Genomic DNA, 14,035 nt, shown 5'->3' on the forward strand with positions numbered 1-14,035 from the left:
ACTCAGCTTTAAAACACACAGAGGCTTTAAACCATCTGATCTCACATGTGTTCTTTATGTTGGGAGTAAAAATGTAAGACGGACTTTGGAATAAAATTGGCTTTTAAAAGTATCATCTATTTTAGGGTCTGAATGATACAAAAAAGTTGTGAATTGTCCAAAAGTCCACTAACAGTTCTTGTTGTTTCCACTGACAGGCTCAGATTGTTCTTCTAAGTGTGTGACAACATGACAGAAAGGATCCCTACAGAGATAGACCTTTTTGTTACAGAGGAAGATGATTGTTTTAACCACAGACAGACGTTACATCGCTCTCTGCACACACACCAGACTCCATTCAGAAAAACAGTGATTTAACCTCACAGAACACAGGAGTGTCTGGTCTAATTCTGCCCAAAGCAGTTAGTTTTTTGTGTTACTGTGTGTTACACAAATATTCTGTCGGATCCAAAGTGACAACGTAAAACATCAAAGTCGCACAATAACACAAACAAAGTGACTGGTGGAAGCATTGTCTGTGATGTACAATTACTGTTTTTGTCAATGGAGTTTGGTGGCTTTGAAAATCACCTTCCTCTTCATCAAAAAGGTCCATAAAATAACTCTGATTAATGTCAGTATCTGCCGTTTGGTATGAAGGCAGACTATGAACCTCTTTAAAAAATGAACTAACGAATGAGGTGAAATTAATGTAATTATTCAGCCTATAATTTTTACTATTAAAGAAGGAGCTTAAAATCAGATCGTCCGTTTCAAGCTGACAGATAAATATTGTAAACTTGTAAAACTTAAACTTATATGAACATCGCCACATAAACTAGATTTAGAACTAGATTTTGCCTGTTTATGTCAGAGGTCTCTTTACACCCTGTTTCCTCTCTGAGACGAGTTTACACCGACTCCTGGATGTTTTTCAGACACGAGCAAAGGAGGGACAGTCAGTGTATTTACCAATCACGTCAACTGACTGTGTGTGTGTGTGTGTGTGTGTGTGTGTGTGTGTCTCATCCTGTCGCTCGTATCTCAAGCCTGATATCATCTTGAGCTGTCTGGCGAGCTATAAACATGACCAGTAAATATTTCCCGTCAAGGTGGTCCCTGCTCACACACACGCACAAACACAGGTGATGATACAAACTGTACAGACACACACACACACACAAACACACACACAGCCAAACTCTGACCCTTGACCTTTGACCTACAGCCACTCTTAACCTTGTCATCAGCTCTATAGAATATCAGATAGGTTTGTTCATTGTGTTTTTTACACACCTGTGGATACACTGTGATGATCCCATGCTGACGTATATTTTGCAAATACTGGGTATCTTGGAGCGTCCATATTTTAAGACTATAATTCCATTTTTTGTCACATTTTCTGGGATCTAAACGTCTGATGGGAACAAAAAGTTTTGGAATTATCCAGTAGTTAGCTGCAGTCGGCAGCCGTGAACAGGCTGTAATGGCTGCTAAGTCATCCATGGGAAGAAAACAAAGTACGTCCTTTTTTTAAAAAAAACACAAACAGCTGTTGCATCAGTCTCTTCAAAGCCACCAGACTCCATTGACAAAAACAGTACTTTTTACCTGCAGAGCACGGAGCAGGTTTTGATCTACCACCTGAATCGATTAGTATCTTTCTGTTATAATGTGACTTTGGAGTTTTGAATGGTAAGTTATGATAAAACATACATTTGTTTAACATGAAGTTGCACAAAATACTAACTCATCGAGGCCGCAAAAGACTCTCCTGTGTTCTACCAGGTAAAAATACTGTTTTTGTCAATGGAGTCTGGTGTGTTTGAAGAGAGCAATGTATCGTCTGTTTGTCGTTAAAAAATCATCTTCAGTGTTGTCACACACGTAGAATAACAATCTGAGCCTGTCAGTGGAAACAACAAGAACTTTTAGTGGACGACCTTTGACTCATGTTGCAGACATTACAGCCTGATTCACTGCTGCAGGCTGAACACGTCTACTGGAGACATTCAAACACTTTGTGTACCGTTTACACGTTCAGACCTTAAAAGATTTAAAAATGGGGCCCTGGTCTATAATTACAGGAGCAACACTCTTATCAGGCGTGAATGATGTGTTTTTAGTCAGCAGTGAAAACTGTTTGCTTAAGGTTTACTATCAATCAACATAGTATAAGCTAAACAGTTAGCACAAAGTCCATCACTCAACACTGTGTACGCTAACGTGTTATTACAGAGCCCATCACAGAGCTCTGTGTATGCTAACCTGTCAGCACACAGTCCCGAACCTCTAAACTGTTAGCATAGAGCCCAATACTTAACACGCTGCTGTATCAATACAACACTGCGCACACACACACTTAGGCTTCTCTCACACATGAACACATAAACACACAGTACAACACTCACTGTTCTATTCACAGTCATACACACATGGTGTACTCGCAGCTTTAAGGATTTCTTGGTTATTAACACTTCCCCATGATTCTATGTTGTTCGGCAAAGCTTAGAAAGAGACACGGCTGCAACTCGCTAACTACTAAGAAAATACTCGGTGCATGTGACAAGAATATTTGGCTGACTTTCACGCACGGCTAACGGAAGCTTTTGGGAAGCTGTGATCAAGACATGTTTGGCATTTTACTTGGAAAGGATTCATTTGCCATCAAAATAGTTTCTTATTTATAAATTTGCCAATCAACTAATTAACTGACGAACAGTTGAAGCTCTAAACAAGAAGAGCTCTGGCTCCCTGCAGGAGGAGAAGAACCAGATTTTGATTTGACTGTAGTAATCGTGTCAAAAGGATGCTGAAATAACTGATGCTGATTACGATGCAGAAACATTTTGTCAGGTCCACGTTGACAAGAAAATAACTGAAAATACCTTTTTTTCTGAATTAAGTTTAGATGAACCATTTCTGATGCAACACCGGGCGTTTGGGAGCATCTCATTGCTGACAGGCTGTCCCGACAGCGTCAAGATGCAGGAACTTCGAATTTAAATAGAAAATCAAAGCATTCCCTCTAAAGGCAGAAAGCTGCAATGCTAAAGCAAGCGTGGAAATCTCTCATCGTAACTCCAAAGACAAATGGAGTCAGATTAAAGCCTGCATCGACTGTATTGGATTATACTGATTATCCTCGAATGCAGAGATGGAGACTCAGAGAGTTTCAGACTTGGACTTGAGTCGCACACAAATGTGGGACTCGACTCGGGCGCTAAATTTGGGACTCGTGCAGAACCTTTCTGTTTTGTATTTTTGGTGCATTCACAATCTGAACGTCTTTCCCTCCCATCGCGCGGAACCACAAATGACACCATTGCGAGCGCATCACCTGCAGCTGCTACAGTGCCATTTGTCCTTTCTTTTGTCTTTTATAACTTCATGCAAAGCTGAAACAAAAGAATCGCCGAACACACAGCCTTTATGAAAATAAAGGATGCTGCATCACGTCGAACTTCATGAGTTAGCAAACATGTTCAGCTCAGCTGAATCAGCTCTCTAACGTTAGCTTGCTTCAAACGCTAGCTGCCAGTGCTGGATTGGCTTTTCTATGACGATGAAATTCATCCACATTCTGCTCTGCTTTCAGTCTGGACGCACATTAAAAATCGTCCTGAAACAATGAACGTTTGGGGCAAATATCGCTCTTTCTAACCGATCTATCAAACGGATTTTCATGTGTAGGACGGTTGAAGTTCCCCTTAACCTGTAAAACCGATATCTGTAAACTCTCTGAGGCTTTGTGTTTTAGAATCGACCTGTTTATCTTCGTTTACGCCTCGTCAGGCCGGTGCTGACGTGATCCAGTGCAAACAACAGGATGGAAAGAAGCAGTGAGGAAGGCTGAAGCGGTGACCGGCCTTCAGACGCCTGCAGTGATGAAGCACCAGCCTGCTTCTGTTTGTTTACATTCTCGCCCACACTGCCGTCAGGGTGGCCCGGCCGCACACACACACACTCAGAACCCCGCCCCTCATGCTGCAGGGCCACTGCTCTGTATCCAACCTCTGACCTCTGACCTCCCTGCAGCCAGCAGCAGCGTTGTTACATCATGAATACATACAGCAGCAGCAGAAGAGTGTGTAAGGATATGAGTGGACGAGGATCCTGATGGCGATTCTGCGGATGGGGTGGAACGGGCTGAAGATGTAGAGAGCTGACGTGGCACTGAAACGGAAGATGGCTTTCCCTTTGTTCAGGACTATGAAGGTCTGCAAGAAACACAGAGAGAAACAGGTTTATCACACAGACAGAGCGGCACATCAGGAAATCACAAGCTGACGATTTAACTCACCGAACATACAGAATGACCTCATATGCACTCTATTTTAACCCTTTGAAAACCGTCCTACAGAGGGCGTTTTGTATTTAATGATCCTGTTTAAATCAATCTTAAACAAAAACTCAAACAGCTTCCTGAAACTCAGCAGGGGCCTGACAGAGTGAACGCTGTTTGTGTTCTGGAAAGGATCTTTTTCTCTGCGTCTCCAGAAAGATTTGTTCTTTAAACTCGGGACCGAGTGGGTTGGAGCTGTTGTTGTATTAAAGACTGACAAGAAAAAATAATGAAAAGAAAAATGAATATAATCAATAAAAACTTTCAGTTCTGTTGCAGCTGAACGCTCAGGCTTCTGCTGTTGGCATCACTGTGTTGTACATTCGTTGATGATGTCATTACTTTACAGTACAGGCGGTGTAATCTCTGAACCCATCGACATCATCTGACGACGATATATCCTCTGGGAATAACGGTGAATTTTGCAGGTCTGTTTGGTCAGACGACTTCCAGCCCAGACGTCCTCCTCCGTGCGCTGCATGTTTACAGTCCAGTCAGCAGCTCGAGCAGCGACCGTGTGTTCAGATCAAAGGTAAATTCTCCCTCCAGATGTGTCTGCTAAATAAACGCTGTCACCTCTCGGTTCGTCCCATCCCCCGGAGGAGCGCCCGTTCATCTGTCTGTGCTGAGTCTCAGTCTCACTGTAAACAGGAAGTTACACAGAGGCTGCACTCTGGCTTACTGCAGCGGGATGAAGCCCAAACAGAAACAGATTTTCTTGTGATCGACTGTCTGAGGCTCGTTCACCTACGCTGTAATAAATGGGTTTATACGTGTGCGACTGCAGTAACGACAACTTGTTTCCATCCGCCTTCAGCCTACATCTGTCTACATGCTGTTATGTTCTCTGGGTACCATTTGCTATTAAGGCAGGCTTTACAAAGCATTAATAGATATAAGGTAATGGCTTCATATGGTTAATTAATTATTGATTAATGCTTTTTAGATCAGTTGGAAGACATTTAGAGAACAACCAGGAAGTGAAAAGTCTCCTAACAGCTGTTCCTGCTTCCTGTTGGGTAAAAAGTTACGAAGTTTGACAACAAGTAAATGTCGGGTGAAAAGAGTCGAAAACTTTTATTTTATTTAGATTTCTCACAACTTTTCATCCGATCTGCATTCGGAAAGTTGTTTATAAGTGATCTATAAGAAACAGGAGTATCATCCTGTCAATTTTCTAAAGGCTGTAATCAGATTGTGACACATGTTGCGTCTGTGACTAGACACAGTATCATTTATGTGATGTTGCTTATAGTTGCATAATCCTGCAGTCTGGCCTGCTTCATAGAGAGGTAGAGTTTATATTCAAAGGTGGGAAAAAGCTCAATGAAAGAATTATGTCTAAACCATAACAGACAGATTGTTGGAAAGACCCTGGACTCTTCTCAGTGTGTGCGTGTCATTGTCGCTGCAGGTTTTGTGTTCAGTGTTGAGGTTGTGTTGATTATCGGAGTCTCATGTTTTACCTGTAAGACTCATGTTTTTCATTTCCAGACAACTATGTTCATGCTTTGTGTTTTAAGTCACATCGGCCTCTTTATAATCTATAAGCAGCTCAGGAAAAATGAAGAGCCCACTCCTTAAATCAGCATCTCTCTCTACACGTCAGGGCCGCCCAATCCAGATGTGAACCATTAAAACCTCCTGACTGTGATCAAGAGGAAGATGGACGGTCACAAGCCATCGAACAAAGCCGAGCTGCTCCAAGAGCGGCCGAACGTCACCCAGCAGCTCTGAGACAGACCGGAGGAGAGCACGCAGAGAGGCATGAGAGCTGTGATTATAAACCTGAGTAAAAACTTTCTGTTGTTTCAACATGAACTTGTTTTTTTGTATTATTGAAGCTCTGAAAAACATCTTTTTGTTTCTTAACCAGTCGACAATTTCTGCAAATTAAAGACCTCAATGAGAATATTTGATTTGGAAGGAGGAGAAATGTTGTTTACAGTAAAACAACGGGTCATTTCACTCATCGTTTCTGCTGCCGGGGGATCGCTGCAAGTATTTAAGCTTAAAATATGTTCACATATTACAAAATCGATTGATTATTTTCCTCAATAACAAGATGTAATTTCACCCAACTGCTAGAAAGTTGCATTTTAATTACCTGGCCCCGTACGAGATCTTTCCCCCCACGGTCCCTAATGAGAACGTATTTCGGCATCGTTGCTTCTCGCGTCTTCCAACCAGCTTGTCTTTGCTTATGGTAATGTTAGGGCACTGTGTGACAATTTTCCCATCAGCCTTAAATGCACCATCTGCACATTTAATACCAACAGCAAATTTACGGCAAATTTAAGACGAATTATGACCTAAATTTCCCTGATTTTAGATTAAGACTTTTTAACGACCTGCGGGAACCCTGATTTCTCTGCGTACGACGACGCAGCTAATGAACAAACGTGCAGAGTGAATGCGAACGACAATTCATATCTAAGAAGCAGCCCTACAGATCTCTCTGTTTGAACAATGCACACAGAGCCATGGCAGAGAGTGACAGCTTTAACAACAGCAACAACAACAGGGTGTTAAACTTTAAACAGAGAGAGCAGACAAACTGTGTCACACACACTCTCACTCCATCACCTCCCCCCAGATCTCCTGTGAAGTAGGCTACCGAAGAGTCAACTTATCTTTCACGGATTCTCCAACAGAAGAGTCGGGGTATTTCCAAAAACACGGGAACAAACACACACACACACACACACACACACACTCTCTCTCTCTCTGGGTCACCTACCCTCTTGTCTTTGAAGTAGTACTGGTCGATGTCTTCCAGGGGAACGCCCACCAGATGAGACGGGATGTCGGCGAAGATGCGCGGCAGCTGTTTTCCTGCCTCCAGGTCGGGCCGGGGCCGGGGGAGCACCACGTCGCCCAGGTCCTGATAAACACACACACACACACACACACACACACACACACACACACACGCATAACACAACATCAACACCCATGCGAACATCTCACATCTGCCTGATGAAGCTGCCTTACATCTCTGCCTTTCATTCAGGTTTAACCTCAGATATCTCATCTTCTGGTTCCTGTGTCATTCTAATAATAATACTGCCTAGCTGTGTTTGTTCGGCGTGTGTGTGTGTGTGTGTGTGTGTGTGTGTACCTCCTGGTAATGTTTTTTGCGTCGGGCCTGCTCCTGGGCGATGCGCTGCTCGATGGCCGCCAGGGAGTCCGGCGTGAAGCGCTGAAAGCTCTCTGGTCCCATTGGAAACACACAGCCAGCCATCTTCTCATCCTGATCCTGCTGCTGACTGGCCCAGTTTACCAGCTGCACAGAGAGAGAGACAGGATCAATATGTTATCAATACTTTACCAAAAATCTTGTATGTGACACCCAACTTTGGTCTACATCTCTGTGGACCTATTTTTACATATTTTAGGGTCTAAATGACAAACAAGGAAAAGTGTGTGAGTGTCTCCAGCAGACGTGTTCATCCTGCAGCAGTGAAACAGGCTGACGACCTTTTGATCCATCATTATGTTGCAGCCGTTACAGCCTGTTTCACTGCCGCAGGCTGAAGACGTCTACTGGAGCCCCGGTATTTAAAAACAAACAGAATTCACTTTAAATGTTTTGGTAATCTAAAATCTTTTCAGTTTGAACATCACAAACCAGCTCCAGATTTGTGTGGAAGAACTAAAGTCTCCTGATACACTGATATTATGTTGCTTCATCCATGTGTGCAGTCTTATAATTATGGGATGTTTAGGTAATAAGGGGCAGGCCCTTAATAGTGTCCCATTAACACTCAGAAACAGGGCGATCAAGTCTAGAGTTACACTGATAAGGAGAGAGGGAGTCTGACGATAGGGTTACACAGGGAGAGAAGCAAGAGAGCAAGACTGACAAAGTGTGTGTGTAACAGGTCTGTGTGTGTGTGTGTGTGTGTGTGTGTGTCCAGACCATCTGCCTGGGATCCTAATTGAATGATTAGACAGGCCTCGTTTTTCAACCCTTCATGCATTTATTCTTCACAGCTCCCAAATCTGATTTCTGAAGTGTGTGTTTGTGTGTGTGTATTTGTGTGTGCGTGTCCACATCAAAGGAAGATGGAGCTCTGTTTTCCATTCTTATCAAAAGCTGTCATCCACTTACTCTCTCTCTTACACACACACACACACACACACACGTCAGGTACAGTAGCTCCTGATGAGATGTTCAGTCCTGGTTTCCATTCTGCTCTGACTCACGGTCACGTACACTCGTGTTTGTTCACCTTTGTACCTGTCAGGACTCGTGAGGTGGATCTGAGGTGTCCCCACATGATAAACAGGAAACATAAGGAGGAAAAAAATGTAGCCAGACTGATATTTTAGAGGCTGATACAGACACCAATTTTACCGATATGGAGGCCGATATCATGGATTTCTGAGATGGAATAAAATGCGATACCGGCGTGTACCGGCAAAGCTCTGATCCAATACCATGATTAAAAAGTCCCAGCGAAACGACAAATCTCAGGTAAGTTAGCATGCTATGATAACAATCAGCAACAACAGTGCAGTGCTAGCAGAGAGTCTAATGTTTATCAAAGCTAGCAAAATGTTAGCAAATAGTGTTTTTCCTCATATAATTCGGAGGGATACCTATGGTGTTATAAAAAAGGTATTAAAACATCTTTACTGAGAGAATTGTTAGTTAAGTAACGATGGACAAACAATGTAAGGACGCCATTTTTTAAATCACTCCCTGCATTATTTTCTGCATTACATATCCTGTAAAAAAGTTTCAAATCAGCTAATATTGGTAACATATATCCCGATACCAATTTATCTGAGAAAGGCCCATAATATCGGCTGACTGATATATCGGTCAAGCTCAAACAAAGCTAACATGTTATGATAGCAAACAACAACTGCAAAACCCTAACAGGCAGAGAGATGTTAGTCAAAGCTAGCAAGAGAAAACTGATTCATTGATTAATTTTCCTTTTTTTTGTTTGTAATTAAATAAAAGTTTGTTGGATGTCAGACCAGATTCTTATCCCCCTTTGGTTCCCTTTAACAGCCTAATCAGAGAGTGGAAATGTAAATGATACTGAATTCAGGGTGTCATCCACAGACTAAATGTACCTTACGCTTTCTGTTTTGTGGATTTTTTTAATGCAATCTTTATTTGTTCAAACAGACCAAATTTGTCACTGGCGGTGAATACTTTCTGTGACTTAGTCTGCTGATCTTACAGACGAGTAGCAGAATAAAGAACGACTGAATGACCTTGTAAGACTCTGAGTCCGTTTGATTTTAAAAGGAAAGAGTCACCGTCCCTTCATACAGTAATCAGTCTCTGAACTCTTCATCCGCTTCTTTCAGCTTCTGGCCGAACGACGACAGACCGCGACAAACATCAAACTCCTGAACGGACACTCTCATGTGTCTGCCTTCCAGTGTTTTTACTGGTTTCACTGTTTTTAATGATGTTTCTTTTTGTTTTCGTTCTCATTGTGACTCTTTGTTGTTGTGCACTACTTGGTCTGTTTTACGGCCTCAGTGCAACAACACTTTAATGAAGACTGAACTGAACTTGTGTTGCATTAATGGAAGTAAGATTACAACATGCTGTAAGATCCTTCCAATTAAAAAGATGTTTATGTGACCTACAATTTCTGACCATAAGTATGCTGACTTATTCCGTGCAAAGTCTGTCACTAGTGAGATGTTTTCACGCTCCTCTTCTGAAGGGGGAAATGTCTGTGAGCTTCCCTAAAATCTGGCTTTCAAATATACTCAGCTAGATCTGAGCGTAACAAGTTTGCAAGCCAATCAATGTGGAAGACGCAACAACACCTGCAGAGAAACCTGAAGCGTCCAGCACAGACATGAGAGCAGACTTTTCTAGTTAGCATTAGCATAGTGAAAGTTCTGAAGGCAAACGTGGTAGAGAGGGAAGTGTTTGATTGATCTTCAAACAAACACTGTTAGATTGGAGCAGATATTATTGCATGTTTCACAAGCTCAAAAGCTGTCGGTTACAAGCTAACAAGCTAACAAACGACATAAAGATGCTAACTACAACTGCTACTCTGATACGTTTGCTAAACGCTCATTTATTTCATAGTTATTTCTATACGGACATGCATGGAGCAGGTAAACCATAAGCTGCATACATAATAATAATAATAATAATGGACGTAGCCACCGTGACATCACATCAGTTTGTTGACTGACTTTTTGATGCCTGAGTTCGGCATCTTGGCCGCCACCATGTTGTTTTAGTTAAGCCGGAAGTGACCATATTTGGACGAGAGGGTGGAGCTTTAGAGGAGTTAGCACATGTTAAGCTATCCAAACTATACAGTCTACATGTGTGGCTAATTTATTATCTGGCAACGAGCTGGTTAATTAAAAAGAAATATATCGGCACATATCAGTAAATATATATGTTCATATCGGCCTGTAATATCTGTCTACAGATGTATCGGCCAAGTTCTACATTTTTTTGTCTTCACTTTTTTAAGCATTATTTACTCTCATGTCTCTATTACTATATAGAACAGTGAATAAAAAATAAAAATATCATAGATTAAAAAAAGGTTTAACTTCATTTGTGCTCAGTGAAAACATCAAAGTGTCTTAATTATGAAAACGTTTCTGATGTTTTTGTCATGAAGGCTGTTTAGAAGTCGTCCGTATACTAATGTGACTTTTTTAAAGGTGATCGGACATTTTTGTTTCTTTCAGTGTCTCATTTAACTGAATTGTAGATTCACACGCAGCTTCCCTCCGAGTTTTACTGGAAGACAACAATCGTGAAGGAAGTCCTCGTAAGGCTGCGGTCAGCTGCCTTGCTCAAGGGCACTCTTTAATTCCCTCACTACACAAAGTGTTTGATGTGAGCAGGATGAGCTGCAACAGCAGGCACACTTTATTTTACTGCTACAGACACAACGAGCGAAGAGGAGACAAACAGAGACAGAGACTCGGCTAATTTCTGGGTCAAAACTGCGACACAGACGACTCGCCAACCAAACAAGCACCGCCCTCAGGAAGGACACACACACACACACCGACACAAAGGCTACACACTGTAGCTTTGTGTGTTCGTGTGTAGAAACAGCTCATACCTAATTCCGTCGTATTTCCTGTAGTCATGTTCAGGCTTGAATTCTGCAATATAACCATGAATGTGTAGCATATTGTGTATGCATCACACACACACACACACACACACGCACACACACACCGTTATAACCTGACTGATGCACAAACACGTCAGCCAAACTCACACTCACACTTATTTTATCTTTATTCAGGAGGAAATCTTCACTCGTTCGGTCATCTGACCTGAAGCCATCACAGACATCTCTAACTACGTGTACTGTGGGTTGAAGTCCCTGAATGCACCTTGGACGGTGAAGGTCCTCACAGGTCCAAACTGACAAACAAGAACCCTAATGGGCCCGGGAAATATTCTTTTAAGCATGTTTTGTAAAAACGGTTATTCAGCCAGTAAAATAGGTTTTCCTTTTTATTTAATCCCTCTGTGTATTTCATGTGTAATTTATATAGAACTTTAAAGTGTTTTTGGTGAGATGAAACTAACTAGCACAACAACAACCAATATCTTTTACAATTATATAAACTCGTCCAGTTTCATCTGAGATCTTACAGAGCCGACCTCCTCCATGTCCAAGAGCAGAACGAGTAAAAATAAGTGCTCTACTGTTTAACATGTTGAAAACAATACAATGCTATTTTCCATCGTACTGTAAATAAGGTTCATAAGGATTAATAAAGAGGCAGGGATCTTTTTATTGGTCAGAGCTGCACCTTGTATACTATTGGTCGGGGATTCTGACAGGGTGGTAACGAAACAGATTCGTTCGCCAACATCCAGAGTCCGGCTCTCACAGCTGGAAATCTCACCAAATCTCTCGCAGTCAAACGAGACTTTAGAGTAAACAAACATGGCGGCTGACGGGCAGGAAGAACTGGTGATGATAGTTTTTGGACTTTTTACTGAAAATTCAGGAAGAAAAAAGAACAAACTGTGGATGAAGTGGTGGCGACGGCGTGAACACGGGCTGCACGTGTTACTTTATGCTGCATGTTGGCTTTTGTTGCCATGGCTGCGGTTGTTGTGCTTCCTGATTCAGTCAGCTTGCTTCCTGATTGGCTATCGTTTGGTTCCACGTGACGATCCACAGAGAACGTGCTCGACTGTGCAGCAGTGACGAATTGTGTCTGTCACAACCGTCAATCAGCAGGGTGATCACAGTTAAAGGGAATAGGCATGGGTATAGCGGGCTTGGGTATGGCACGCACATCCGCATTATTGCACGGGCATATTTTAATTCAGCCTTTAAGTTAACTTTGACTGCAGTTATATGTAATAGGTAGACTATCTCACCTGTGAGTGCAGACTCCTGTTTGGGTGCTGCAGTCTCCCCTCTTGCTTTAGACTTGAACACAGAGTGCTCACACACAGAGATGCTCTGAGAGTGTTCCTAAATCACTCCTAAGCTAGGACTCCTTGCTAGAAGCTTTTTAGCAAAGTTAGGAGCTCTCCGAGTGTTCTCAGAATGTTGTGAGTACGGGCCCTGGACTTTGATATTTTTGTCTGAAGGAGGGAATCAGGTGATTATCTTGTAGTGTGGACCCCGCTTTATTCACAAAAAGAAAAATCCCTCTCTTAAATAAAGAAACGGGAACTTAAGTCCAAGTCTGAGGTACACATACTTTACTTGAGTAATTCCTCTACTCCACCACATTTGTCGAACAACTTTAGTTGCTTTAAGGATCCATATGTTTAATAGAAAGAGAGCTGATCAGCTGATGCAGGCGGGACTTCAGGAAGTGAGGTAATAATTCATGTTAGACGTCGACGTGAAGGTCAGCAGGCTGGAACGACTCCAACGCAGGGACATAAAAGAAGTGTGTTTGCAAAGCCTCACAAAAGGTTGCACTGCTTTCGCTGGAGTCCACTCACATGAATAAAAGGGCTTTTCCAAGGAGGGCTCGAGTCGACAAGTTAGCAATAACTTGTGCATGCATCTGAACGAGCTGCATGTCATGGTATGACGGTGCACTGTGAGCGGCCCCGAGTGATGAGCAGAACTCGCTCCAGAATGTGACGGGAAAGAGGCAGAATGGTGAGCTCAACCAGCGACTGTTCCTGGCTCACATGTTTTTTCAGGCATTCATCAGCCTTGGCTCTCTAGGATGTGTGTGTGTGTGTGTGTGTGTGTGTGTGTGTGTTCTCAGCCATGTGCTTGGTGTAGGTGCATGAATATTCCCTCCTCCTTTATTTCCATATCATTTCAGCTATTCATCAGATACAGTGTGTGCCTCTCTCGTCCTTGCTCTGTGTGTGTGTGTGTGTGTGTGTGTGTGTGTGTGTGTGTGAACAGAATGGCCGCACGCTTGGCTTGCTCTTTTCTCCTCCAAGCGTTTCTCCCAACCTCTGGCAAGCTACAAACTCTCTCTCTCTGTCTCTCTCTCTCTGTCTCTCTGTCCCTCTCTCTCTCTCTGTCTCTCTCTCTCTCTCTCTCTCTCTCTCTCTGTCCCTCTCTCTCAGCCGTGTAACAACATCATGTCTGAAACATGTTTGAGGAATAAGGTCAAACTACTCAAATACTCAAAGTGCATCCTGGAAGAAAAAACGCATTTTAAACACTTCTGTTCCATTAAACTGTAATTTAAAGGTTAATTTTTACATAATTTGGGGTTTAATTGTCTAATAGGTGCAAACAG

At 42.4% G+C, this 14,035-nt stretch overlaps 1 protein-coding gene across 1 annotated transcript in view; it reads right to left on the minus strand.

The window, feature by feature from the left end:
- The window catches only part of LOC138595705 (sodium channel protein type 3 subunit alpha-like), a 153,263-nt gene extending 145,669 nt beyond the window's left edge, over positions 1–7,594 (minus strand). Inside the window, exons 1-3 of the mRNA XM_069667072.1 lie at positions 7,446–7,594; positions 7,065–7,208; positions 4,081–4,199 (exon numbers count right to left, since the gene is read on the minus strand). Of these exons, the coding sequence (XP_069523173.1) occupies positions 4,081–4,199; positions 7,065–7,208; positions 7,446–7,568 (386 nt within the window). The 5' untranslated portion in view covers positions 7,569–7,594. The remainder of the gene's footprint in view (positions 1–4,080; positions 4,200–7,064; positions 7,209–7,445) is intronic.
- Between the last annotated feature and the right edge of the window lie 6,441 nt (positions 7,595–14,035).

The sequence above is a fragment of the Semicossyphus pulcher genome, unplaced genomic scaffold, assembly GCF_022749685.1.
Source record: "Semicossyphus pulcher isolate SPU_LCO1_2020_fin unplaced genomic scaffold, fSemPul1.0.p SCAF_18, whole genome shotgun sequence".
NCBI classification, from domain to species: Eukaryota; Metazoa; Chordata; class Actinopteri; order Labriformes; family Labridae; genus Semicossyphus; species Semicossyphus pulcher.